The sequence below is a fragment of the Coccinella septempunctata genome, chromosome 2 (genome assembly GCF_907165205.1).
Source record: "Coccinella septempunctata chromosome 2, icCocSept1.1, whole genome shotgun sequence".
Classification (NCBI taxonomy): domain Eukaryota; kingdom Metazoa; phylum Arthropoda; class Insecta; order Coleoptera; family Coccinellidae; genus Coccinella; species Coccinella septempunctata.
Window position 1 is genome coordinate 45,041,137 of NC_058190.1, and position 26,504 is coordinate 45,067,640.

The 26,504-nt window shown below is 37.5% G+C and overlaps 1 protein-coding gene across 3 annotated transcripts in view; it reads left to right on the forward strand.

The window, feature by feature from the left end:
* The window catches only part of LOC123307938, a 75,669-nt gene extending 50,216 nt beyond the window's left edge, over positions 1 to 25,453 (forward strand). For all 3 annotated transcript variants that reach the window (XM_044890440.1, XM_044890439.1, XM_044890441.1), the window contains 2 exons: positions 20,210 to 20,402; positions 24,262 to 25,453. In XM_044890440.1, the coding sequence (XP_044746375.1) occupies positions 20,210 to 20,402; positions 24,262 to 24,951 (883 nt within the window). In that variant the 3' untranslated portion in view covers positions 24,952 to 25,453. The remainder of the gene's footprint in view (positions 1 to 20,209; positions 20,403 to 24,261) is intronic.
* The last annotated feature ends 1,051 nt before the right edge of the window (positions 25,454 to 26,504 follow it).

Below are 26,504 nucleotides of genomic sequence, written 5' to 3' on the forward strand. Positions count from 1 at the left end.
AATAATTAATCAGACGCGAGACGTCGGTCGTCGGCACTCATTACAGCTGGGTATCCATTACTACCTCCAGGAAGTCATTAGACAGGGTGTAAGGTTAACGGCGAGCCCTTTTGCCCCGCACTTACTCTCTTATCTTCATGAGGGCGGCGGTAAATGCCAAATCGAGTACCATTTTAGTTCAGATGACTGTGTTTCATTACAATTTCGAATGATATTGTATACTTCATTCAAATTTATTTTAGCAGTCGGTTGGCCATGGAAATTCGACACATTTCACTGTGTATAGTACGAAAATGTGGGGTTATGAAGCTTGTCAAAACATTTTTGGGTTTTAAATCAACGCTATGTTGCCCGTTCTACGTAAAAGTTTCTGTTATTACGTATTTTATCACTATGTCGAATCTCTTCGGAAAATATGTGACGAACATAATTGAAGTTTATACAAACTGATTGAAGGCATACCAAATCCAGTTATTTGCATGGAAAATACAAAGAGATCAGTATAATGTCATAATATGCACTAGCTTGAGGAGAGTTAGTGTTCGTTATCTTCTTTGGCTTACATCATTTGTAGATTTCAAAAATATTAACTAGAAGATGAAATGCATATGATGCGGGAATGGGTATCTCCCGAAGGAATTAACAGATAATTACAAGAATGTTGAATTCTTCAACAAAAATCATCTTGCATCAATATAAGTAAAATGAATTGAAGGAAGTTTCAAGTTAGGATGAATTTCACATGAATAAACAAGTAACAGGGCAACTTGCGCGTTTTTGTGGCTATTCATCTTAATACATTGATGTAATAATAATAATTATAGGTATTTATTAGTACCTTAAGACATTTACATTGTATAGGACAAGTCAAATGAAAAATAGAAAAATCCATTTTAGGGAACTTATTCTCCGATGACATTTATCGAAAATCCTGTAGTAAACTTTTCGCATTAATTCACTCAAACATAAAATTCTCAAATGTCACCACTTTTTTGGGTCTCCCAATAGAAGGAAATTCTTTGTCATCCTCTTCATTCACAATTTTTCTGATTATGGAAATATCCAGCTGAAATATATGTCGGATTCAGATGATTTAGATGAAACATTATATAAATTCTCTTACATTGAATATGTTCGCTACCATCTGACGTATTGTGGATTTTGAATATCATTCTATTTGAATGATATTGAATGAGCGGACCTGAATTCTAAATAGCACTTCCTGAAACCCTGTCTCTTTTTTCAATCACTTTCGGCATTTTCGTAATAAAAATTGATATTAGTTGTGGCAACGGCGCTATGACATTAACGACATTTCATGAGTGCCAACCTTACTACGTTCTAGTTACAAAAACTTGAGAAAATTATTTCATGGCCAACCGACTGCTAAAATAAATTTGAATGAAGTATATTTTGGGAGGAGAACTGTATCATCTACGAGGATGAATTGACATCTAGTTAGCCTAGACCAGTTCCATGCATGAAAAAAATATTGTTTTACCAAAGCAACAAACAATAGCTCATAAGAATTGTCAGTGTGGAGTTTGAGGTCAAAAAAGTAAACCAGAGTTACGCAATAAATTTAAAAGAAGAAGATGTCCACCGAAATTGTGAAAATCGAAAAATTGGAGCATCGAGCCATCATCAAGTAGGTAATTTTGTTTTCCAGGGGTGGCACAGCTCATTATGAAAACGCGAAATGGCTGTATCTTTATCAGGGCCGAATCGGAAAAAATGGTATAGGAAAGAATTGTTTCCTTTGACCTCAAGAATCTACTGTTAAAATATTTGTACGAGTCAAAGTCTTACCCTGTATATCACATGAGTCTAGAGGAGGATTAGGGAGATGATCTTACAGCAACGAATTGGCAATCAGAAGATCCTTCCACCATATTTTTAAAAATTGACTTATCTCGATTTCACCAGAAATATTCTCTGTACGATGAGGTGCTGTTCGAGCTTTGAATAAAACAACTCCCCATTTCCTTCAGATCCACCCAATCTTCCTCATCTCTACATAAACCGTCTTATCCTCATGGAACCATCATAGCAGGCGGGGTTGTTGGAGCCCATTTGAATTTCCCCTAATTATTTCTGCGTTACTAACGATGTGAACGAAAATGAATTCATCACTTTCATCCACAATTATTTCGGTCTCGTAATTTATGCATGGGAAGTCGCCATTGGTGAAAGTTCCACCCTTCCGCGGACGCCATTGGTTGCCCATAGGCCGGAAGTGATGATGAAGCAAAGAGAAGAACAATAGGGCCTGCTTTGAAAAACCGGACTAATGTATGGCTCAATTTTCGACGTTGGAAGTGGTTATTCGTTGTGATCAGATAAAATCGATGAATCTACGACTTCGTATACATATATGCGAAGCTGGTTTCTATGCAGGAAAGACTTATCATTATGTTCAATTGCGTGTAATTTACGAATTTTGAGCCGGAAATGGTCTCGAACGACTGGGTATTATGGCGAAAATCAATTCTTCTTGATTGATGCCCGTTTGCAAGACTGCAACGTTTCTAGACCTTTCAAAAAAATGTTTCTTCTTGCTCTGCAAACCAGACCTCCACAGTTTTTATTACCTCCTCGTTGGAAGAAAATTTACGACCTTTTAAACTTTTTTTCAGTTGAGGAAAGAGATGATAGTCGGATGGAGCCAAATCTGGTGAATAAGGGGGGTGTTCTAGTAATTCAAACCTCAAATTACGAAGTTTTTGCATGGCAACATGAGATTTGTGTGCAGGGGCGTTGTCCTGCAAAAACAAAACACCTTTGGATAGCTTTCCGCGTCTTTTCTCTTTAATTTTCTCCCGTAGAGTGGTCAGTAATGTCGAATAGTAGTCTCCGGTTATTATTCTACACTTAATCCAAAAAATCAATCATGATTACTCCATGGCAATCCCAAAAAATGAAGCAAGAACTTTTCCAGCAGATTTTTGGACACGAAAATTCTTAGGTCTTGGAGAACCAGAGTGTCGCCATTCCATCGATTGTTGCTTTGTTTCTGGATCGTAGAAATGTACCCAAGTCTCATCCATATAGTAACAATTCGGTTTAAGAAGTCTACATCGTTTTCAAATCGAGCACAGATCGAACGCGATGCTTCTAGCCTTACACGCTTTTGGTCAACATTCAAACATTTGGGGATCCATTTTGCAGCAATTTTTCTCATGTCCAAATTGACGTGAACTATATGATGAACGCGTTCGTATGAAATATTCAGTGCTTCAGATACCCGTTTTAGCCCAATTCGGCGGTCTGATAAAGTCATGTCATGAACTGCATCGATATTTTCGGGGACTGACACAGAAACTGGCTTTCCCGATCGGTCATCATTTCAATGGAAAATTGACCTCTTTTGAATCTTGCAGTCTAATTTTTCACGGTCGCATACGAAGGACATTGATCACCAAGGGTATTAAGCATATCTTCGTAAATCTGGTTACCTCTTAACCCTTTTAAATACAAGTACTTGATGATGGCTCGATACTCCAATTTTTCGATTTTCACAATTTCGGTGGACATCTTCTTTCTTTTAATTTATTGCGTAGCTCTGGTTTACTTTTTTGACCTCAAACTTCACACTGACACTTCTAATGAGTCATTGTTCGTTGGTATGGTAACGCAATATTTTTTTATGCATGGAACTGGTCTAGGCTAACTAGATATCAATACATCCTCGTTTGATAGCCATACGTTTCCATTGTAAGTGTTTTGTGGAGTATTTACAAGGTTGGCAAGCGTTTCTGAACTCGTCTTTGGTCCATTATGCCATAGAAATAGAGAAAAGATTCCACGCGTTCATTTCAATTTGACAACTTGACGAGAATGAAGGGAAATGCGAAAAATTGGCAGGGCAATCGACAGAAAATTTCGACAATTCACCAGCTGTCTTCCGAATTGATTCGGCTGACATTTCCCAGTTGATTTTGGTTGTTTTCCATTTCCCAACGTCATGAATTTTCAGACGCCAGATGAAACGTTGAAATCTCATCGATTTGTGACGTTGCCTGAAAGTCTAAAGACATCCTTCACACTCCCAATCTGTGAACGGTCGATGTGAGTGAGATTTTTACTGGTTTCCAAAGCGTTACGTCAGGTGTATCCATTGGAATCGTGAGATGTAGCCGATCGACACGTGGGTGGTTCGAAATATGCCTATCCGTTACGTGTTTATTCTTTGTTAGGAAACATTTCATAATGTTCATCGCCGCGAGATATCAAGGCACCGAAATACAAGGAGAAGGCCATGGGCAATACCGAAAAATATAAATCATGAAGTCGAATGTCTTAATAAGAAAACCGAAATCCGGCTGGTTTATGTTTTGGTGCGAGTATATTTCGTAGAAATGTCGAAAGCTTTTCTTACCGATTTATGATTCTCGAGACTAGCTGAGAGACAATAAGGATGGGTTATTTTACTTTGAAAAGGAAACGTTCTTGGGATGAGAGAAATGAGATATTGGACGATCGCTCTGTGAGGTCGGTTTTGTTCGAGAGGTGGGATATCTTTTGAAAGAAGAATAGTATTTCACAATTATATACCTCAATCCAGGAATTTTTAATTGGAAGCAAATATCGTGCAATTTATCATTATAATTATCAAGAATTTTTTTTTAAACACAGAAAGAAAGATTTTTCGAATTATGTTCATTGCTTCACACTTCAAATTTACATTCTAATATTTCTGGCATTTAACCGCCAAGAACTGTGTTTTTTTGATAGCATATTTGGCCCAAAGAATAAGTCACAAAATCCAATCGAACACACTTTACATACTTATGTGGTCGAGCTTCAGAACGAATTTCAATTGATACGATGTTCAAATTGTTAATGTAGTGTTAATAACCATTGTTCAACATTTTATCCTATGTTCTGTAACAATTATGGTATTATTTCATTACATGCTAATAGTTTTCTCTGGCAAACGTCTTTCAGAGCGAACGGATCTTCAATTACACCTTAACTGCAACAACATATTGGTGAATACATTGAATAAGAATCAAATAACTTGCTAGAAGCAAATGATAAACAATTCCAACATCTCAATGCCGAGAATTCATTCCGATTCTCAACTATTGAATGCTTCACTTATAACCATCACTATCAACAAGTTTTTTTACACCAAAAAGGAACGAAAACAGAAAATTTTCCGCATATTTATAAATAGAATTCCAAAACCTTTGACTCGTACGAATATTTTAACAGTAGATTCTTGAAGTCAAAAGAGAAACTTTTTTCCTTCACTATTTTTTTCGAATCAACTCGGTTTAAAAGATACAGGCAGTTGAAAAACCATAAAAAAATTATATTATTTTTAGTTCTATCTCACGAACGGCTTTATCGATTGGAATAAATTTCGGAATATTGTTTTTCATTTATTTCATGAATCTTTTTCGCATTATGATCATTAGGTCATCACGTCAATTTGGACATGAGAAAAATTGCTGCAAAATGGATGCCCAAAAGTTTGAATGTTGACCAAAAGCGTGCAAGGGTAGAAGCATCGTGTTTGATCTTTGCTCGATTTGAAAACGATGTAGACTTCTCAAACCGAATAGTTACTATCGATAAGACTTGGGTACATTTCTACGATCCAGAAACAAAGCAACAATCAATGGAATGGCGACACTCTGGTTCTCCAAAACCTAAGAAGTTTCGTGTCCAAAAATCTGCTGGAAAAGTTCTTGCTTCAGTTTTTTGGGATTGCCATAGAATAATCATGATTGATTTTTTGGATAAGTGTAGAATAATAACCGGAGACTACTATTCGACATTACTGGCCACTCTACGGGAAAAAATAGAAGACAAAACACGCGGAAAGCTATCCAAAGGTGTTATGTTTTTGCATGACAACGCCTCTGCACACAAATCTCATATTGCCATGCAAAAATTTCGTGATTTAGCGTTTGAATTACTAGAACACCCCCCTTATTCACCAGATTTGGCTCCATCCTACTATCATCTCTTTCCTCAACTGAAAAAAAGTTTAGAAAGTCGTAAATTTTCTTCCAACGAGAAGGTAATAAAAGCTGTGGTGGTCTGGTTTGCAGAGCAAGAAGAGGAAAGAACTACAGATGCTGTAATAAATGTATCCAATTAAGAGGAAAATATGTCGAGTAATAAAATATTTTGACATTCAAATTTTGTTTGGTTCTATAGTAGGCTAAGAATTTTTCAATATATCCTCGTATGTCAATTATTCGATTCATAGAGATGACAATAAAACAGTATTGCCAACCAATGTTCAGTATTTTAATAATTCGCGGTATTAAGTCCCTGAAGTTGAGTTATCTCAACCTCAAAGCACACTGTTTTGAACTCACACCTTCGCTTCGTCTCAAAATCCCAAAACGTGAACAATGCCCAATTATCGTCTTCCCAAAAGTATCGTATTTCGTGAAACTTAAAGTTTGCGCCTAATCAGCTCTCGCAGAGCCGAGTGTCAATGTGTCAGGTGAGGGAGCTTATCAGGGCGACAACCAAAGAAGATCGGTCAGCTGAGAATCCTCCAGCCAATGTTTTAATTTGGTCCTTCGCATCAGATCGTCGAGCAGTTCGGATGCGATAAGATTTAAAATACCCGTGAGAAGCCGCTGGATGCTGGAAATAAATCTCAGAAGGCTTTTTAATCCCGGCGCACAACGACTCCAGTTAACGGATCAGAATTATGGCCCCTGCACTATCCGGGAAGATTCATGTACTCCTTCAAGGCTTAATTACCGGCCAAACTTTCCCAATCTAAATATTTATACACCTAGGATACAATTTCGCAGATTAGCGTTGGCCAACTTTTCGGAAATTACCAAATTTTATGGTGTTGTCTTGTTTCGTAGAGTTTTTTATGGTTTAGAGTAGGAGAAGTTTGAAAAAACGTAGAGAAAATGCAGCTGTCGAAAGAGGATAGCCAAGATTGTGGGCAGCAACCTTTGAAAATGACTCAGAATCAGTACACCAACTGTTGAAATGTCAAATGTCAAGAGAAACATATTTAACCTCAAAAAAATTGTCCATTCAAGATTGAATTAGTTGTCGGCAAACGGCTGATGCGTTCTCGATTGAATGAAGATATCACGATTCTGTTTATCGCTCGGAATATCTCTTGCTAATTCATTTCCTTCCACCTTCCAACAATAGCACTTCCTGCCGAGTCGATTCAAATCCCAAACGCCATCATTATAGGTTATATCAGATTGGAAACGATCATCCGCAGTGGTTGCTCCATTCTATTTGGTCGAATGACTTGCTACTCGGCGGAAGTCACGCATTGAAAGAATCAGGGAAAGTTTGATCATTATTTGATAACCGAGTTTTGATCTCCGATTAAAAATCGTGAGGAATCAATATGGAACGTCTCATACTGGGGTATTTTTAAGTTGGTGAAAGAAATTTGTTCTTGTCCTAATTTTTTCAGCTCCTGCTCTACAGAAAGAAATTGTACTCGTACAAATTTTTCAACAGTAGATTCTTGAGGTCAAGAGAAACACTTTTTTCCTTTATCATTTTTTCCGAATCGACTCGGTTTAAAAGATGTAGGCTGCATCTAATGCATCTAATCCGATAAACTTGGTACTGAACCATTCATTGTCCAGCCATACGTTTATGTTTTGTTTCGTTTTTGCGATGCCGGAGTCACCTTCCACAGCCCCGTACTTGAAATTCAATGAAATTTTGGTCGAACTTCTAGGAGTTGTATCTCAGCTATCTTGGATATTTATATAGACAATTTTTGGTGAAACGACTTATTTTGATGAATTCTACCTTCTGTCAAAAAAGCCTTATCTTTGAAAATTACCTGTATATACTCTTCTACTTTTTCGAACCAATGGAAGCGAATAATAAACAGGGAAATTAAGCTTGAAACGTACGTCGTAGACTCGTTTCAACTTAACGAAAAAACCAGTACAATTCAAATGAAAATGTCATACATTTATCAAAGCGTTCATATGCCTCCACAACTAATTACAATATAACAGCTGTTACGTTTGAGGACAAGCTGTTATGTTAAGGACAAGCCGTTACCAACTAGTGTATAACGTCGTCAGCGAAATATTCTTATTATATGAATAACGCTGTCTAGAACGTGATATCCTACCAATCCTTCATTAATTAATCCCTCTGCACATAAATCAAGAAGACTTCTCCAACGTTGATATAGTTTGATTCGATTAAGAGTTAAGCCATACACCCGTCCCATACAACCTCGACGAGCTGAAACAGTATACCCTTTGCATAAAGTTAAATGAGGTGGACATTGTGTTCGATCGACTATTTTTTTATTCGGTCATAAGACGGTCTCCCATAAAGCTTGGGAAACAATACGACCCGTAGGAAAACCGATGACGGAGGATAATGCGAGGGGTCAAGGGTCTACCTACGCCGACGACTTTGCTGGAAGTTGGGAAGTTTGTTTTCTGGCTACATCTTGATATCATTGTGGGGAACTGCAGGATATTGGGTGGCCAGACTGCAGGAACTTTGCTCGAATCGATTTTGAGGTGGTTAAGGAAGGGGCTTGATAGGAGAAACCGCTCTTAAGCTATTCTGCGAGAATATGGCGGAATTTTTTGACAGCTGTCAAATAGTGAGTAACCGTTCGGTCTTGATGAATTTTTAACTGAACCCATCTTTTTCAGGATTTTTCGAAGGTCAGCTTTTAAGTCGTTTATCTCTCAATAAAAGTAAGCGTAGATGGAAATGTGATCTATATTCTGAAAGAGCAACTCTTTTTGTAATAAATCTGAGAATTTCATCCATCTTGGCGCAACCATTCGGTCCTGACGAATTTTTAACTGAACTCATTTTTTTCAGGATTTTTCGAAGGTCAGCTTTTAAGTCGTTAATCTCTCGATAAAAGTAAGCGTAGATGCACATGTGATCTATATTCTGAAAGAGCAACTCTTTTAGTAATAAATCTGAGAATTTCATCCATCTCGGCGCAACCGTTCGGTCTTGACGAATTTTTAAATAACCCATCTTTTTCAGGATATTTCGAAGGTCAGATTTCGAGTCGTTTGTCTCTCCATAAAAGTAACCGTAGATGGAAATGTGATACATATTCTGAAAGAGCACTCATTTGAAAATCGAAAATCATAAAAGAGTTGTGTTATCTACATAATAGTAAAAAATAAGAGTAATTCTTTTATGGAGAATTTTGGAGATGGTATTAACTAGTGCCTGAATATTGCAGCGTTTTCTGAAGCTGTTCGTTGAAAATCTGAGTATTACATCAAAGGCTTTGTACCTTTCTATGGTAGTTTTTGTATATTATCAACTCGGTTGCACCCACTAGTGTTGAGGGTTGCGGAATACCTCATTATTCGTAGAAAGGAACTTGAAAGACCGCTTCTTATGTGCTACGAAAATACCCAAGAACTTCAGTAATAATAATCAAAGGCGCAACATGAAAAGATCGCATCCATTGCATCCGCACGGCAAAATTTCAATACTAACGACCGAATAAAAACCTCTTGGAGAACAGTTCACTTCAAACGGCCACCAGGTCTTTTTATCTCGACCGAAAAGCCGATTAATACAAGATTACTTCCTTTGCGGGCCGATTTCAAGACGCGCTTCCCAAAGTGACACAATAAATAAGGACTCGTTAATTTCTCATTTGGAATTGCTTCATCTTTACGACAATCATTAGAACGGGGCATCTGGTATCAGAGACCTTCCTTACTTCCATTTCGTCAGCGATATCTCCCGATAAACAATCGACTCTTGGCGCTGTTTGAGGTGGTCTTTTACGGCTAGAGCCACTAAAATCAGCCCTCAAGTGGCATACTTAAGATAACGCCCAGGTTTGTGTGTGTGCTCACTGTCAGTTCACTAAATAGTTAGCACTGTTTGAAATATCTTCTTCAGATTATCCTGAAATTCTATTTGGCTGTTCCTGGCTAAAAATACATTAGGGTAGGAGCCATAAAATACGTGGAATTGGGTAAATACCATTCTTGGCACCAGTCTAGCGTTTGATAAAGTAAACGCTAATGTCCTTTCGATTTCTTTATCTCACGGGAAGCCATAAATCTGGGCGAAATGGTTCTATGAATTTATCGCTGAAGAACAATAGTTTTTCATTTGGAAGGAGGGTATTTAGTCTATGCTTCAGGTCGTCGGACTTTGATAAATGCCTTTTTTAGCGAATAAAGAATTCTCTTGTCTCTTGTGTTCGCTGGCTTCACTCCATGGTATCACCATTATTTTTTCCAACTGAAAATCGAAAATTGTAAATTGAATCATGGAAACAAGCTTCGAAGTGACATTTCTACACTTTCTAAAACAAGATTTTCGAAATGGATTTAATACGCGGCCTTCGTCGATCATGAAAACTCTTACTAAACAACAAAAATCTTTTCTGTTTCTAGATGTAACACTTTAGTTACAAAATTGATACCAGAGGGAGCACCATAAAGTCATCTGAGTTCGACAGCTTCAAAATTACTACTTTTTTTTTCTGAATGTAAGGCGGCGTATAACAACTTTTACCTACAGGAGAGTCTTTGACTCGTACAAATATTCTAACAGCAGTAGATTCTTGAGGTCAAAAGAAACTCTTTTTTCCTATACCATTTTTTTCCGATTCGACCCTGATACAAAGATATAGCCATTTCTTTCCATAAAATCGTTTTTGAGATAGAACTAAAAATAAAATTTTTTATGGTTTTTCAACAGGTCCTAAGTCTCATCTGTCAGTTGGTATCGAAATGAGCCATTTCATGAAATCGTGTAAGTTACTAAAAAATAATGAGAACAATTCGGCAATCCTAAGTTTCCATTTTCATTGCCACGTGAATATCGAACGAGCCAATATCCTAAACGAAACCACATGCATGGTCGAATCAGATGAGTTTTTCCCACTGCTTTGCGATAATTCAGCTAACAGAGGATCTAGGGTCGTATTAGGATCCATTTCAAAAATCTTTTTCAATTTTTTTTCAACTTTGTCATTTTGAAAGTTTTGTATATGTGATTTTTGATGAAACGCTTCATTTTGACCAGTATCTTCTGTTGAAAAAAAAAAACCTCACCTTCATTGTGGGTATTATAATATAGGTACTATTTATTACCTGGGAAGGCTGAATATATCTTCAATATTTGAAAAAAATGGTAGTATCTATGACGAAAGAGAATTTTTTAAATCATGCGAATGATATCGAATGATAGACCACTTTGGGAATCTTTCTCACCCTGATATTTTCCTCCCCTCCGTCCAGAACATTGTTTATGCCGCAGATTTCCTGTTTCCTTATGAAATATTCTCGTATTCCGGGTGACTCAAGCCAGAGCTGAGCTCAGTTCTCGGCATCACAAATCCATCTTAGCCAGCTAATGGTTCTGTTTACTTTTTGCTTCTCCACCGCCATCATTTGTCCCAGTTGACGTGGGGATTAAATTGAATAAGCATGTTTTAATGCAAAGGCGGAAACACTATATTTACAATCTCTTCATATGTGGTAAACGAACAGGAAATGGAATCAGTGGGCTGGTGAATTCGTCCATTCTTCCATTGGCCTAACAGCGCATACCGACACGAAGGTCGACCGCAGAAAAATGGCCGTCGATTATTGTTCCAATTATTTTGTAATCGAGTAGGCGGGGGTTGTTCGTGGTTATAACCGCAGATGGAAGGAAAGATCCCCGCCGCATCGAAACAGGTCATTTTATACACCGAGATTTTCCGGCTTTAAAAGAAAAATGTGAAAAATCGATCGGACAAGTCAATTTCTGATTCGAGAGGGAACAACTTCTCCGTGAGCACAACCCCTTGATTTTGAGAAGGGATGAGGGGTGTTGCGATACCTCATGTTGAAGATATTATCGAGTTCTATCTTATCCTGAAGTTTCGCTTCAAAATTTCCATCGATAACGAAATGACAGGTAAAATAGTGGAAGAGTGCCTACTTTTTTAATTAGGTTATTATAAATACTGGAAATGGGCACCATTTGAGGATTCTCCATGATGTGCGTGTATTACCAGATACATCGGACATACATCTGTACTCCATTCAAATTTATTTTAGAAGTCGGTTGGCCACGAAATAATTTTTTCAAGTTTTTGTAACTAGAACCGAGTAAGGTTGGTACTCATGAAATGTCGTTAATGTTATAACGCCGTTGCCACAACTAATATCAATTTTTATTACGAAAATGCCGAAAGTGATTGAAAAAAAGAGACAGGGTTTCAGGAAGTGCTATTTAGAATTCAGGTCCGCTCATTCAAATAGTTATACCCTGATATTTTAAAATCCACAATACGTCAGACGGTGGCGAACATGTTCAATGTAAGAGAATTTATATAATGTTTCATCTAAATCTAAACGACTTATATTTCAGCTGAATATTTCCACAATCAGAAATATTGTGAATAAAGGGGATGACAAAGAATTTGCTTCTATAGGGAGACCCGAAAAGGTGGTGGCATTTGAGTATTTTATATTTGAGTGAATTAATGCGAAAAGTTTACTACAGGATTTTCGATGAATGTCATCGTAGAATAAGTTCCCGAAAATTGATTTTTCTTTTTTTCATTTGACTTGTCCTATACATTGTTAATGTCTGGGTATCAATAAATACCTAATTATTATTATTATATCAATGTATTAAAATGAACAGCCACAAATACGCGCCAGTTATCCTATTAATTGTTTATTCATGTGAAATTTTTGTTCACAGGTGAAGTTCATCTTGACTTGAAACAGCCTTTAATTCCTTTTACTTATATTGATGCAAGATGATTTTTGTTGAATAATTCAACATTCTTATAATTATCTGTCAATTCCTTCGAGAGATGTCCATTCCCAACCACTTCATCATATGCATTTCATCTTCGGGTTAATATTTTTGAAATCTACAACTGATGTAACGTATTCAAACTTTGGCCAAGGAAGATAACGAACATTAACACTCCTCAAGCTAGTGCATATTATGATATTATACCGATCTCTTGTATTTTCCATGCAAATAACTGGATTTGGTATGCCTTCAATCAGTTTGTATAAACTTCAATTATGTTCGTCACATATTTTCCGAAGAGATTCGACATTGTGATTGAATACGTAATAACATAAACTTTTACGTAGAACGGGCAACATAGCGTTGATTTAAAACCCAAAAATGTTTTGACAAGCGTCATAACCCCACATTTTCGTACTATACAGAGTGAAATGTGTCAAATTTCCATGGCCAATCGAGTGCTAAAATAAAAGTGAATGGAGTATAGTACTAAAGGTCGGATACATTGCTACATGACCTAAGACAGCCACGTCATGCGCATCGTCTCTTTCATGCACCCTCTTTTTGTTTCCGACTGAACCAGTAGCATCAAGTACCTACTACAAAATCTACGCGAAATTTGAATTTGTCGCCATTTGAACAGTAAAGTGTTGGTTGAAAATCCAGAAGAAAAGCAATTTGACAGCTAACAATTTAGAGGGTTACTAATAAAGCAGTATTACACCATAGATAGTGGTATTAAACATCATTATCTGACTCATTTCAGAATTCTGCACATTTATTTTCCATCTAAATTCAGCCACTACATACAAACTGTTGAAATTCGTAGTGAAGCTCCCTACAGCATAAATTTGGAAATACAAAACGTACCTCGATCTTTACTGTCAACCAGAGACCACTTCAACAATGGTCCAATCATTTTTTAACGATTCCCTTATTCTCCACAACTTTGGTCGCACATGTCCCCACTAGATATCATGAAAAATGGATCGCATTCGAAAACCGCGCACGCTAGGGGTGTTATGGACCATGACAGCGTCAAATTGCTCTACGAGGCAACTCGTCATTGATGGTTATGTTATGGGTCGATATTGTGTGTTACTACCCCAAGGAAATATGTTGGCTTAATAATTCATACGGATCAACTTCAGCTCATAGCGGTCGGATAAATCCCAGATCTATCTGTGAAGTTGAATCGTGTTATAGTTGGAAAGTTTTCAGTTACTGGTGTAGTTTCCACGCTTTCAGGCTTTTACGGAAATGGGGCCTGGTTTGGAAATGTATCCAATTATAGGTCGAATTTAGGAGTGAACAAAAACAAAGAAAATTCAACGAGAGACCACTAATAGGACAAAATGCGATACTCAACTTTTTTGTTTGACAAAAAATGATGAACAAATAGGTACCCTTCGATATTTTTTTCATGGACTGCCTCTATTATTTCATTGAGTTCAATAGCAAATTCCTTCATTTTCGAGTAAGATGGTGATTAGAAGATTAAAAGAAAGAAGATGTCCACCGAAATTGTGAAAATCGAAAAATTGGAGTATCGGCCATCATCAAGTATTTACTTGTATTTAAAAGGGTTGAGAGGTACGAAGATATGCTTAATACTCTTGGTGATCAATGTCCTTCGTATGCGACCGTGAAAAATTGTACTGCAAGCTTCAAAAGAGGTAAATTTTCCACTGAAGATGATGACCGATCGGGAAGGCAAGTTTCTGTGTCAGTCCCCGAAAATATCGATGCAGGCTAGATCGGATATCTGAAGCACAGAATATTTCATACGAACGCGTTCATCATATAGTCACGTCAATTTGGACATAAGAAAAATCACTGCAAAATGGATCCCCAAATGTTTGAATCAAAAGCGTTCAAGGGTAGAAGCTATATCTACTGGAAAAGTTCTTGCTTCAGTATTTTGGGATTGCCATGGAGTATTCATGATTGATATTTTGTATAAGGATAGAACAATAACCGGAGATTACTATTCGATATTACTGATAACTCTACGAAAAAAAATTAAAGAGAAAAGACGCGGAAAGCTATCCAAAGGTGTTTTGTTTTTACAGGACAACGCCTCTGCACACAAATCTCATGTTGTTATGCACAAAATTAGTGATTTAGCGTTTGAATTACTAGAACACCCCCCTTATTCACCAGATTTGGCTCCATCCGACTATCATCTCTTTCCTCAACTGAAAAAAAGTTCAAAAGGTCGTAAATATTCTTCCAACGAGGAGGTAATAAAAGCTGCGGAGGTCTGGTTTGCAGAGCAAGAAGAATCATTTTTTTGAAAGGTCTAGAGACGTTGCAGGTTCGTTGTAATAATTGTATCTAATTAAGAGGAGAATATGTTGAGTAATTAAATATTTTGACAAAGAAATTTTGTTTGGTTAGTAGGCTAAGAATTTTTCAATATATCTTCGTATTTGGTACGCATATGTCACTGGATATAGAGAATAGTCGTAAAAAAATGAGGATTGCCTTAAAAGAATTATTCATGACGCAATATTCCAAGTTTGGAACAAGCTTTAAAACATTTTCTTACATCAAAAAGAACGAAATTAAAAATACAAAGTGACCTATTCGAGCAACAAAAAACTGCATTCATTTTAAATTGGTATAAATGGAACTTTCGTCAGGCATAAGATTATCTAGTTCTACAAATTGTTCTAGTTTTTCAATCTTCAAATTAGTGGTAGTAGCAGTCGAAACTTCATAATTATTGTCGGCAATGTCACACAAACTGGCCTTTTGTACACCCAGAGACATATTTACAAAACTGAGTCAGTTGCTATGGTAATTCCTAATTAGAAACGGTGGATATCTTGGGAGTCTTTCCCCTGTGCAAACCATACCGGGCTGTTTCCCGAATTCTCTTGTCGACCGAGTCTACACGAATTTAACCATTGTGTTTTTGCCTTCGTTCGTGTAAACCGATAATATATCTTGTTTTGTACTCCCGTAGTTTACGTGCTCCATTGAAATTCTCGGTCTGAATGAGTGTATATAAGTTCAGGTTACAATTGACCACAATTTCTAATTTCTTTGTCGGCTTCTTTACCGTCGCATCTTATATGTGTCCGATTGTTGCAGGTTTTCGGGGACGGCTTTGTTGTAGACTCTTTGGCGGATTATTTTAATGCTCTGACGCTATTTGGGTTCATGCCTGATCGGAGATCGCATTGAGCTAACTCCGAAACCGCTAAAACGTATAACAAAGGCTAGGGCGGATTTTGGGCGGTATTGAGTTATGCCTCAATTTGATTCTTGGGGATTATTGGTGTTAAGTTTGTTATTTCTTTTTTATATTGGTTGAAGCTCGATGTTTTTATTTGTGATAATCTTGTTTCTACACGGTGAGTCTTTGACATGTACAAATTTCTTAAAAGTAGATTCTTGCGGTCAAAAGAAACACTTTTTTCTAAATAATTATTACCGATTCGGCCCTGATAAAAAATATAGCCATTTCAAGATTTCATAATGAGCTGTGCCACCCCTGGAAAAACAACATTACCTTCGGAATAACTAGCTAAATCTATGGAACTACACATCTGTGGATCTTTTGAACAGAGTTGTATTCAGCTAATGTACCCAATTTTTCAAATTTCACTTTTTAATTTTTGAACGTCAAATTACACGAAAAAATATGAGGAATACTTTTATTTTACGAAACACTCAAATATTCCTTAGATAGCGTTCAATTTAGTTTCAAAAGTTAGGTTCTTTGAATTTTTGATATTTTCATGGTACGTAATGGTCATAATGAGAAAACTGAAAGACGTGGGTTATACATATCTTGTGTTCGAAAAAGATTAATCAAATAAATGAAAAACTATATTCCGAAATTCATTTCATTCGATAAAACCCTTTGTGAGATAGAACTAAAAATAACAATGTTTAATGTTATTTCAACATCCTGTATCTTTCTAACCGAGACGATTCGAAAAAAATGGTAAACGTACAAAGTGTTTTTTTCTTGACCTCAAGAATCTACTGCTGAAATATATGTACGAGTCAAGGACTCACCCTGTATATCCCTCGGGAGGGGTCGACTACCACTGTATTATCAGTTTATAGGGAATACTTCTTCTGACGAAAATGATGTTTTCGTTATGAAATATCTTTGAAACGTCACATTTTGAAATAACCATTTCAACCGTTTCCCAAAAAAAATTATTTTAAGCACTTAAAAATGAAAAATAAAAATGGGTATTTAAAGTTTAAAGCGTTTTGTGAGAATTGCACAAGCTGGCTATGAAGTCTGCGACGAACGAGGAAGGTCTTAAAATTTTATGAGATTTTTATGGCCGGTTGCAGTTGAAGCTCGCCAGTAAGTACGCGCCTGTAAATCAACAGCTGTTATTTTATAAACAAGCTGATCGGACATTGTTCTTTTCATTGTCTTGTAGACGCTGTTGCCAAATCGTAAACTTCGCACAAGGCGATTTAAATTTTAAAACCCCATATTTGAAGGATGATTTTGAATAGTTTCCGCGGGGAATTTGAAAAAATCATTAATGAAACTCATAATTATTCAGTTTAAACTTGCATATGCAGTGATAACCCAAATTGAGGAGAATTCCCCATTGTGGGATTTTCACCTTGGAAAATCGGTCTCACCCCATGAATTCTCGGAAATGTTGTCTGTATGCAGGGAAACTGGCTTAGAAGCTTGGCAGATAGAACCTTACGTCCCGCTATCAATTCACATTCATCGCCTACCCTCTACTGGATTCGAGTGATGTAGAAAATGTTTACCCACTCACAATAAACAACATTTACGCCTTTCGCACTACCAGCTCACATAAATACGTCGATATCAAAGGGAAGTTTTTTTATTCATGCTCACGCTGTATAGTCGAGTTCCACATCCGACACAGCTGATCCTACACCATGTCGAAAGATAAATATAATACACCGGCCATTCTTACTCGTTGATATAAAATTGAGCTTGTCCTGACTGGGAGCCCTGGCTGTATTTTTCCTATTTTTATGGGTGGGTGGCATGTGCAGGAGACGTGGGCTAGGATCTTATTCTCGGACTTGAATACCTCGTTCATAATGAAAATAAGTATTGACATGTGTCCGATCGAAAGCACAATGTGAATTAAGTATGGACTTCGAATTATACACCTTCAATGGTATTATTTTTATGAAAAAATGACGTAGTGAGCTCACAGGATCTTGGAGGATATTCATCTTCGATATTGAGGCTGATGAGCCTACTGTTAGCCCAAACTGAGGTTCGTGAAGCTGTTGAATATACTGAAAGGGAGAATAGACCCATGCAATGGTTGGGAGACATAATCAGTGGTCCGAGTATCCTTCACTGAGCTCACATAATAGTTTGCTTCAAAAAAAGAAAATTGAATAATAGAAATAAATATGAAAAGATATACAAAGGTTCGAAAAAGTAAAAAACATCTCGGAAATAAGTGAGAGTGACTCTGAAATAGAACATATGTATTTCATACGCTGATACATCTGATGATGAAAACCTTGACATAGACAATCGTTGGTCATTGGAAATTGTTTTCTTTCAATGTTTTTCCTGATAAACAAATGGTCAAGTCTTTCTCGCCCCCTGTTCAACTCTCCCATGGGTTAGGGAGACATGAGCCAATTTTCGGTTCCTAAAAAATGAATTGCTGTACTCAAAATGTTCATCTCACCATCACTCTACTATTATCTATGGTAACCTATTTGGGCATGATATCTTCTCGCAAAAAAATGAGTTGCTACTCTTTACAGATACAACTTAAGTGGCTTCAGAATAAAAAGGGGTTCAACTCTCCCGGACTCCCCATATATTTTCCTATACCACAGGAGAGTTTCAAGCCAACGAAAGGAGTTTGCGCCCATTATCTGGCTACTGTATTGTACTCTTTATTACTTTTGATTCCTTAATGCTGGGGACTAAAGGGACCTTGTTATTCATGATTATTTCATTGAGTTTTTTAGGCAATCCCATACCATCACAAACTTTACAGGATCTAATCCAGGTCCGTGAAAGATTTTGAATCTTGCTTTGGCCTTGTCATCATGGTAAGCGTAAGAGCTCTTGGGAAAGCTGTATTCATTTGGTTTTCCAAGTATCTGCTAGATGAGGCTTATCTTTGATAACTTCATTCTTCCTAAATCACCACAATGGTCTGAGTTCTTTATTCTTATGCCTCGCAAAATCAACAAAGGCCTTGTACTCCTGATGGCCGACTTCAACTATTCTCTTCATTGACTTATGTCTGGTTTTCACATACTACATACGAGTTCCTTGGAATTCAAGAACTAGAGGAGAGCTATAGATGGTGTATCTGTGAATCCATTCAACACACCTAAATGTAATCTGATGGTGAACATTGCAAATTCTAGTCAGCCAAAACAGCCCCTAAAAAAAATACTGCTCCGGCACTGCATTAGTTTCATAGTGAAAGGACTCCCGGACTCCTCGTTCTTTGGAAAGATTGATAATCTACATCAACATGGAGTACTCCATCCTGAAGTCACTGAAACATTTATCAATAGAGTAGTTATTTCCACTCGCCTTTGCTGATAATTTTTATAATTGGATTGATATGCACGCAAATAAATGCCCAGTGCACACTGGAGTAGTTTCAGTCGTCTGTACCCGCTTTAAACGCGAAGCCTTCACACTTTCTTGTATAACATGCCACCAACAGTATCACCAAACTGTTCCGGAGTGCATGAACTGACTCTACAGTGATTGTCCGAAATACGAGCGGCATTCCGATGTATTGTGCGTTGGAAGAATTATATCGGGAATGTACAATGTGTATCCGCTTCCAACCCGTTTCGATTGCCGTGTAGTTCGGTGTAAATGGAACCCACCCGACTCCCTACAAACCCGACGATAACCGGTACATTTACCCCTGATCCGCGCTCTATCAACTAATCCGACATTTCATCTGACAAAAATAGCCGCCGCGTAGCACGGAAATCGACAGCATCATATATCTCGTCCCCGTGCAGAAAACAAAGGGAGTTGCGGAGATACTGCATGTCATTTTGTTTCAATGGGTCTGGCTCCGATAAAAACGAACGGTTTTCTGACTGATGCTTTCCACTGGACGGATCTAGATTTTCACCTGCGATTTGCACGTTTCGTTTTCACTGGTATCGAATTCTTTTTGACAGTTTGACACGTTACTGCAGATAGGTAGCTTTATTCCGAATTTCAATGCTTCCACTGCATGCTGCAAATGAATACTGGAAGAAATAACCGAGTTATCGACATATTAGAACTGTTCCAACTGACAATGTCAAAAAAAACCAAATTACCCTCGGTTTAACTGTGCTTGATCGGGGAATCAACGCTTGATTGGAGGATTATTTATTTCAATCGATAATCCAATCATGAGCATCCAAAATATCATTCTCGCATCAAATTATGATGATGACTCGTACACATATTCTAATTCGTATTTTTTTTTTATTGCAGGCACAAAAGAAAAGTACAAAACTTCCTCCCCTGCAAAAACTCGCCCCAGAATAACTGTGATGGTCCCACTGCTCCTGGTGTAATCTACGAGGATTTACACGATGTTCTGCCTAGAGCCACCCCCACGCATCATCACCATCACCACCACCAATACAACCACCCTGCTGGGGGACGTATTGCCCCAACGATAGAGGTGAGTTTAGCTGAAAACGAATTTCCTCGAAAAATTATCGTGAAAACAAGTTTTATAGACACTAAAGTTCAACTAAACTGGAAAGAAAGAGACGAGGTGACATCAAGACGTCTTTTCACTTCAATTTACAGAAAAAATCAAAGCTTTACAGGAAAAATTAAAAGCGTAAATTAAAAACTAGTGAATGCTGTTTCTGAATGGGGGTACTTGAGGTATTACTTCTCCTTAAAAAAAACAGGGTGTATTTGAAGGTGATGTTTTTTATCAACAGAAGGTAGAACTGGTCAAAATGAAGCGTTTCAACAAAAATCACCTACACAAAACTTTCAAAATGACAAAGTTGAACAAAAATTTAAAATGATTACTGAAATAGATCCGAATACGACCCTAGACCGTTTGTCAGCTGAATTATCAAAAATCAGTGAGAAAAACTTATCTCCTGATTCGACCATGTGGTTTCGTTTAGGATATTGGCTCGTTCGATATTTACGTGGTAATGAAAATGGAAACTTAGGATTGTCGAATTGTTCTCATTATTGTTTAGTAACTTACACGATTTTATGAAATGGTTATTTCGATATCTGACACAAGAGACTTAGGACACAAGTGTAAACAATAGAATAATACTTCAAAATCTCACCAATAAAATTCGTCTAAATTATTCACGATTTTTTTCACAATGGGCATCACAATCTTCTTGTTCGAACAATCCAACAATCGTCGTAAAAATGGGATGAAATTTGGAAACATCATAGCACTTTTTCAACATAACCATAAGCACTTTCAAGGAACTGCCTCGATTTTCTACATTTTTTTTCACCCTAAATTGCACGATACAACATTATGATGCTCTAAAAAGTGACCTGATGCATCTAATCCGATGAACTTGGTACTGAACCATTCATTGTCCAGGCATATGTTTATGTTTTGTTTCGATTTTGCGATGCCGGAGTCACCTTCCACAGTGCCGTACTTAAATTCAATGAATTTTTGTCGAACTTCTAGGGGTTGTATCTCAGCCATCTTGGATATTTTATATAGACAATTTATGGTTAAACCATTTATTTTGATGAGTTCTACCTGTCAAAAAAGCCTCCCCTGTATGATCAAACCTGAACGTTATCATTATGAACCTAAGAAAACCGTCAAGCGTTCAAACACGGCTTCCTTATTATAAATCAATGTGTACATCTATCTCTTCTCTCGTATTTGCCGAGATCCCAGCAATGAACGGTAATATTCTGGTATCGTTTGAGCGCCGCCGTTCGGCTTTGTAAATAAAGTTAATTGATGAAAGGAATGACGTATACATGAACTCGAAATTAACTCGTGAACAGCTGCGTTGAAGAGATATTCCCGTTTTATAAATTCCCTCGGCTACATTACAGCCGCACCGATTCCGTGGTGCCTTGTTCTAGCGGAATCCGTCTACCAATTATTCGGGGATGGTCGGGGGTGGTTGCCGGAACGGGGGCGTGGAGTACAAACATTTTCGCTGTTACGGCGGCGGTCTTGATAATTCCAACAAACTATTCGTATTACGCGAACCGGAAGTATCTCTGACACGTTCGTTCGTTCGCGCCGCAAAAATGCTGTCGAGAATGGGGGGTGAATGGGGATGTTAGGTAACGCTGACGTTTGGGTGGCGAATTTTGCGATTCGGTGGCTGATGTGTCAAGTTCGCAGATCTGAACATCCAAATTTCAGCGGTTTTTGAGTTATCTTGAGATTACCACCGACAAAAAACATTTCGAAAATAATAGAATGATCACGCCTAAAGGCAATGAATACAATAATAAGGATAAATTCAGATGCATACCACCCGCCGATATGAATATCAACAAGTGTTACGAGCCGAATTGAGCTAGCCAATTTGCCATCGTCAAGGCCCCAAATGGAGTACGCTCCATCGAAGAAAAGCAGATGCTGACCATGGTTTCGGTATCATTTGGCCTCATCAGAGCAACATAGCATTTTTCTCCGATGGAGAACGTTTGGAATTGATGGAAACTTATTCAATATTGGCACGCGCTACTGAGTACTATACATTTACCCAGAGCGCCACCCAATATGAAACGTTGTCCGATGAGAAAAATGCTATGTTTCTCTGATGAGACCGAAACCATGGTCAGCATCTGCTTTTCTTCGGTGGAGCGTACTCCATTTGGGGCCTTGACGATGGCAAATTGGCTAGTTCAATTCAGATCGTAACACTTGTTGATATTCCTATCGGCAGGTGGTATGCATCTGAATTTATCCTTATCATTTCGAAAAATTTTTGGTAGACAGATTTGAAATACTCAACTTCTATATGGACCAACTTCAATTGCTTTTTTTGAAGACCTTGATACGACCACTTCTTGTTGAGCTATCGGACTTTGAATCGAAATGGATCTTTTTGTCTTAGATTATCGATATCTCAGCGTACAAAAAATTTAAGGTGACTGTCGGATACAGGAATAAATTCTCTGTTACCTATACAGAGTGAGTCTTTGACTCGTACAAATATATTAACATTAGATTCTTGAGGTCAAAAGAAACACTTTTTTTTACTATTTTTCCCCATTCGGTCCTGATAAAAAGATATAGCCATTTTAAGTTTTCATAATGAGCTCTGTCACCCCTAGGAAAACAAAATCACCTTCAGAATAACTAGCTAAATCTATGACACTACACATCTGTGGATCTTTTAAACAGAGTTGTAATCAGCCAAAGTCCCTAATTTTTCAAATTTCACAGATACTTTTTGATTTTTGAAAATCAAATTACTTGAAAACGGCGCATTATACGAGAAAATATGAAGAATACTTTTATTTTATAAAACCTTCAAATATTCATTAGATAGCAGCCAACTTAGTTTCAAGCGTTGGTTTCTTTGAATTTTTGGTATTTTTATGATACGTAATGGTCTTAATGAGAAAAGGATTCATCAAATGAATGAAGAAATATATTCCGAAATCAATGTGAGATAGAACTAAAAATAACATTTTTTCATGGTTTTTCAATTGTATCTTTCAAACCGAGCCGATTCGAAAAAAATGGTGAACAAAAATTATGTTTTTTTTACTTCAAGAATCAACTGTTAAAATATTTGTACGAGTCAAAGACTCACCCTATAGATCTAGTCAAACTTCTCTTAAAAGGCAGATGTGTCAGTTTGAAAAAGCAATAAAGAAAGATCTTTTGTTATTTTTTCGAGGAAACCAAATGTCAATTTTTATAAAATTTATGGTGGATTTACTTAACAGTTTTATAACGATTCGCGCTAATTGCTATATAAAACTTTTTTCAAATAAAAATATTATCAGTTTGTTATCAGGTAATTCATGCAAACTATCTCTAAGTGATGATGACATTTTTACTAGCACAACTTTAAACAGAAGTTATTATATTGCCATTAGTAAATGGCAATATAATATATTGCCTATAGTAATAGGTTGGCAGGAAATGTTCTATGACATTTTTAAATGATATTATTTTCTAAAACCAGAAGTAGTCTCCCCATTGATTGGTCCAAATTTGAGGTCCTCCGCAGCATGGAAACGTCAAGAGCAAAAAACATGCTTCTGATCTCATTCGATGCAAAATATCGCGTTTTAAAACTCTTATATTGGGCGTTTAGTCGGCATTCGTATTTCCTGAGAGGATACAAGCAAAAAACTACAGAAACGCTCGTTTTGAAGGCCCATTTCTGTCCACCAAATCTCCTCTCTCCCGAAAATGAAAACTTGAAAGACTCCTTAACCTTCTGTAGGCATCAAATCCTTATTGTGTCCCAATTTTACTGGACTATTACATTATTTTTGAGAAAAAAATGCAAAATTTTTGAAAAATTGCTCAATTCATTTCTTTTTTCCAGATGATTGACGTGAAGAACAACATCCACTACCCGAGCGGCTACCCCATATCACCGCATCCCCCGGTGTTCCTGTGCTCGTCGCCAGGGCCGGACCCGTACTGCTCCCAGGACCTCTACAACCCCGTATACGAAGAACTGAGCGACGCCGAAAGTGATATGCACCCCGCGACGCACAGCGAGGACGAGTTCGCCGAAGACGAACTAAGTCTGGGCGGCGACATGGACAGGCGACGTCTGGACATGCCCCCGCCCCCCTATCGGAGTGAAGTGCAATCTATGCGAAGGGATATACCGCGATTTAGGCGCCCCCACGAACCCTTACCCCCCATCCCTAACAGTAAACGCAACAGGACTTTAGACAGGCGGAGACAAGAGTTCCACGAAGGCATGCTCTTGGACGCCCTGCTGCAGCTTTATCCGAGGGTGGGTAGTGTCGAGCAGCCTCCCAGGAGGCAGATTCCGAGTATAGACGAAAGGATTCAGTGCTTGGCCCAGACGCCCGGGCCCTACGAAACAGTGCCGGTTCTTGGCCATCTGGCCACCTTCAGGCCGAAGCCCTACTCGCAGGACTCGGCTTTCGGATCGGACTCCGGTTACAGCAACCACACGAGCGGTACCAGAGGTTCGAATAGGGGACGCAGAGATCCCAGGAGACTTTCGCAACTGAGTGCGGACCTGGCATTGACTTGAGAAAAATGGTTCGGTTAAAAACGTTCGCGGTTACACCAAAGTCATATTTTTATAGAATTTTTCACACTTGTTCCATTTAGTGTTCAGTACTAGCCACTAGCCATTTGTCACTTCAGGGTCTGGTTAGTTCTCCGTTGGACTAAACTAAACTAATTGTGCAATAATTGTTACGAGATGGATCGTGGACTCGCAACTCGGCACCATCTGATTGCGATGTTAAGAATTGATGTGATCCAGATTCATAGAGATATTGTACAGTCTTTGAGTAAAACACTTATTCAAACAGAAGATTTATGAGCTCAAAAGAAACACTTTTTTCCTTTGCCATTTTTTCCGATTCGATCTATATGAAAAGATATAGCCATTTTAAGTTTTCATAATGAGCTATGCCACCCCTGGAAAAACAAAATTCCCTAAGCTAAATCTATGACACTACACATCAGTGGATCTGTCAAACAGATTTGTATTCAGCCAAGAATCCAATTATGTGGGTGGAATTTTGTGTTCATCACATCATTGAAAAACGTTATTCCGAAAATCATTTCATTCGATACAATCGTTTGTGAGAAATAACAAAAAATATATATATTTTTTTTTAGATTTTCTATAGCCTGTATCTTTTCAACCGAACCGAATTGGAAAACATGGTAAAAGCGTTGAATTTTAACTCAGGTATCTTCTGTTACAATATATGTACAATTTAAAGATTCACCCTGTATAAAGAGGGGACGAGCGCAATCAATAGAATTGCAAAATCTTCGCGGTGATATATCACTCCACTACTATTTCCATTCAAGATTATTCACCTGGACTTTTTTATGTGGGTCATCCAGTATGTACCAAGTATATTGTATAGAAAAATAATTGATTGGACACTCAGTTTTTTCGAAATATCCTATGAGGTTCTGAATTATATAAAAAGCGAAAGTAGTTGAAGGACTACAGTAGTGCCTTGCATATTCATTACTTTCATTTTTGCAGTGAGTTTCATGAAAATGCACAAACAATGTCCAACAACCGAGAGAAATTTATGACATGAAAACAATTTCAAATATTTTTTGTAGACCATCTCTCACCCCTTTCAATGGACAGTTTTCGATGAACCTTGTCCCCTCTATCCGCAATATCTCTATGTACAAAACATACTGAGTATGTATTTTTCTTTTGTGATAAAATTGTAAACTCAACAGAGCATAGAAAGACTTAACCTTGAAATTTGGACTGCTTATCGTGACTAAGAACTCACGAGCACCATTCCTATCAATAAAATGGTCAATTACTATGAATTTTCCCCGTTAATTACATAGTGAATCATGTTTCTAGACTCATTATATAAGGTTTTTGACAATGAGTAAAATCGTATGTAATATCTTTGATTCAACTGTCCACCAATATTTGCTTCAATCACACAACCTCACCATCACCATTGTCCTATCGAAAATTCAAACGATAAATATATCAATATCAAAAACTGTTACATTCCAATAATGAGACTATCGCATCCGATAGTGTTTATAGTTGAGAACTTTGTTACTCACAGAGCTGCAGATTGT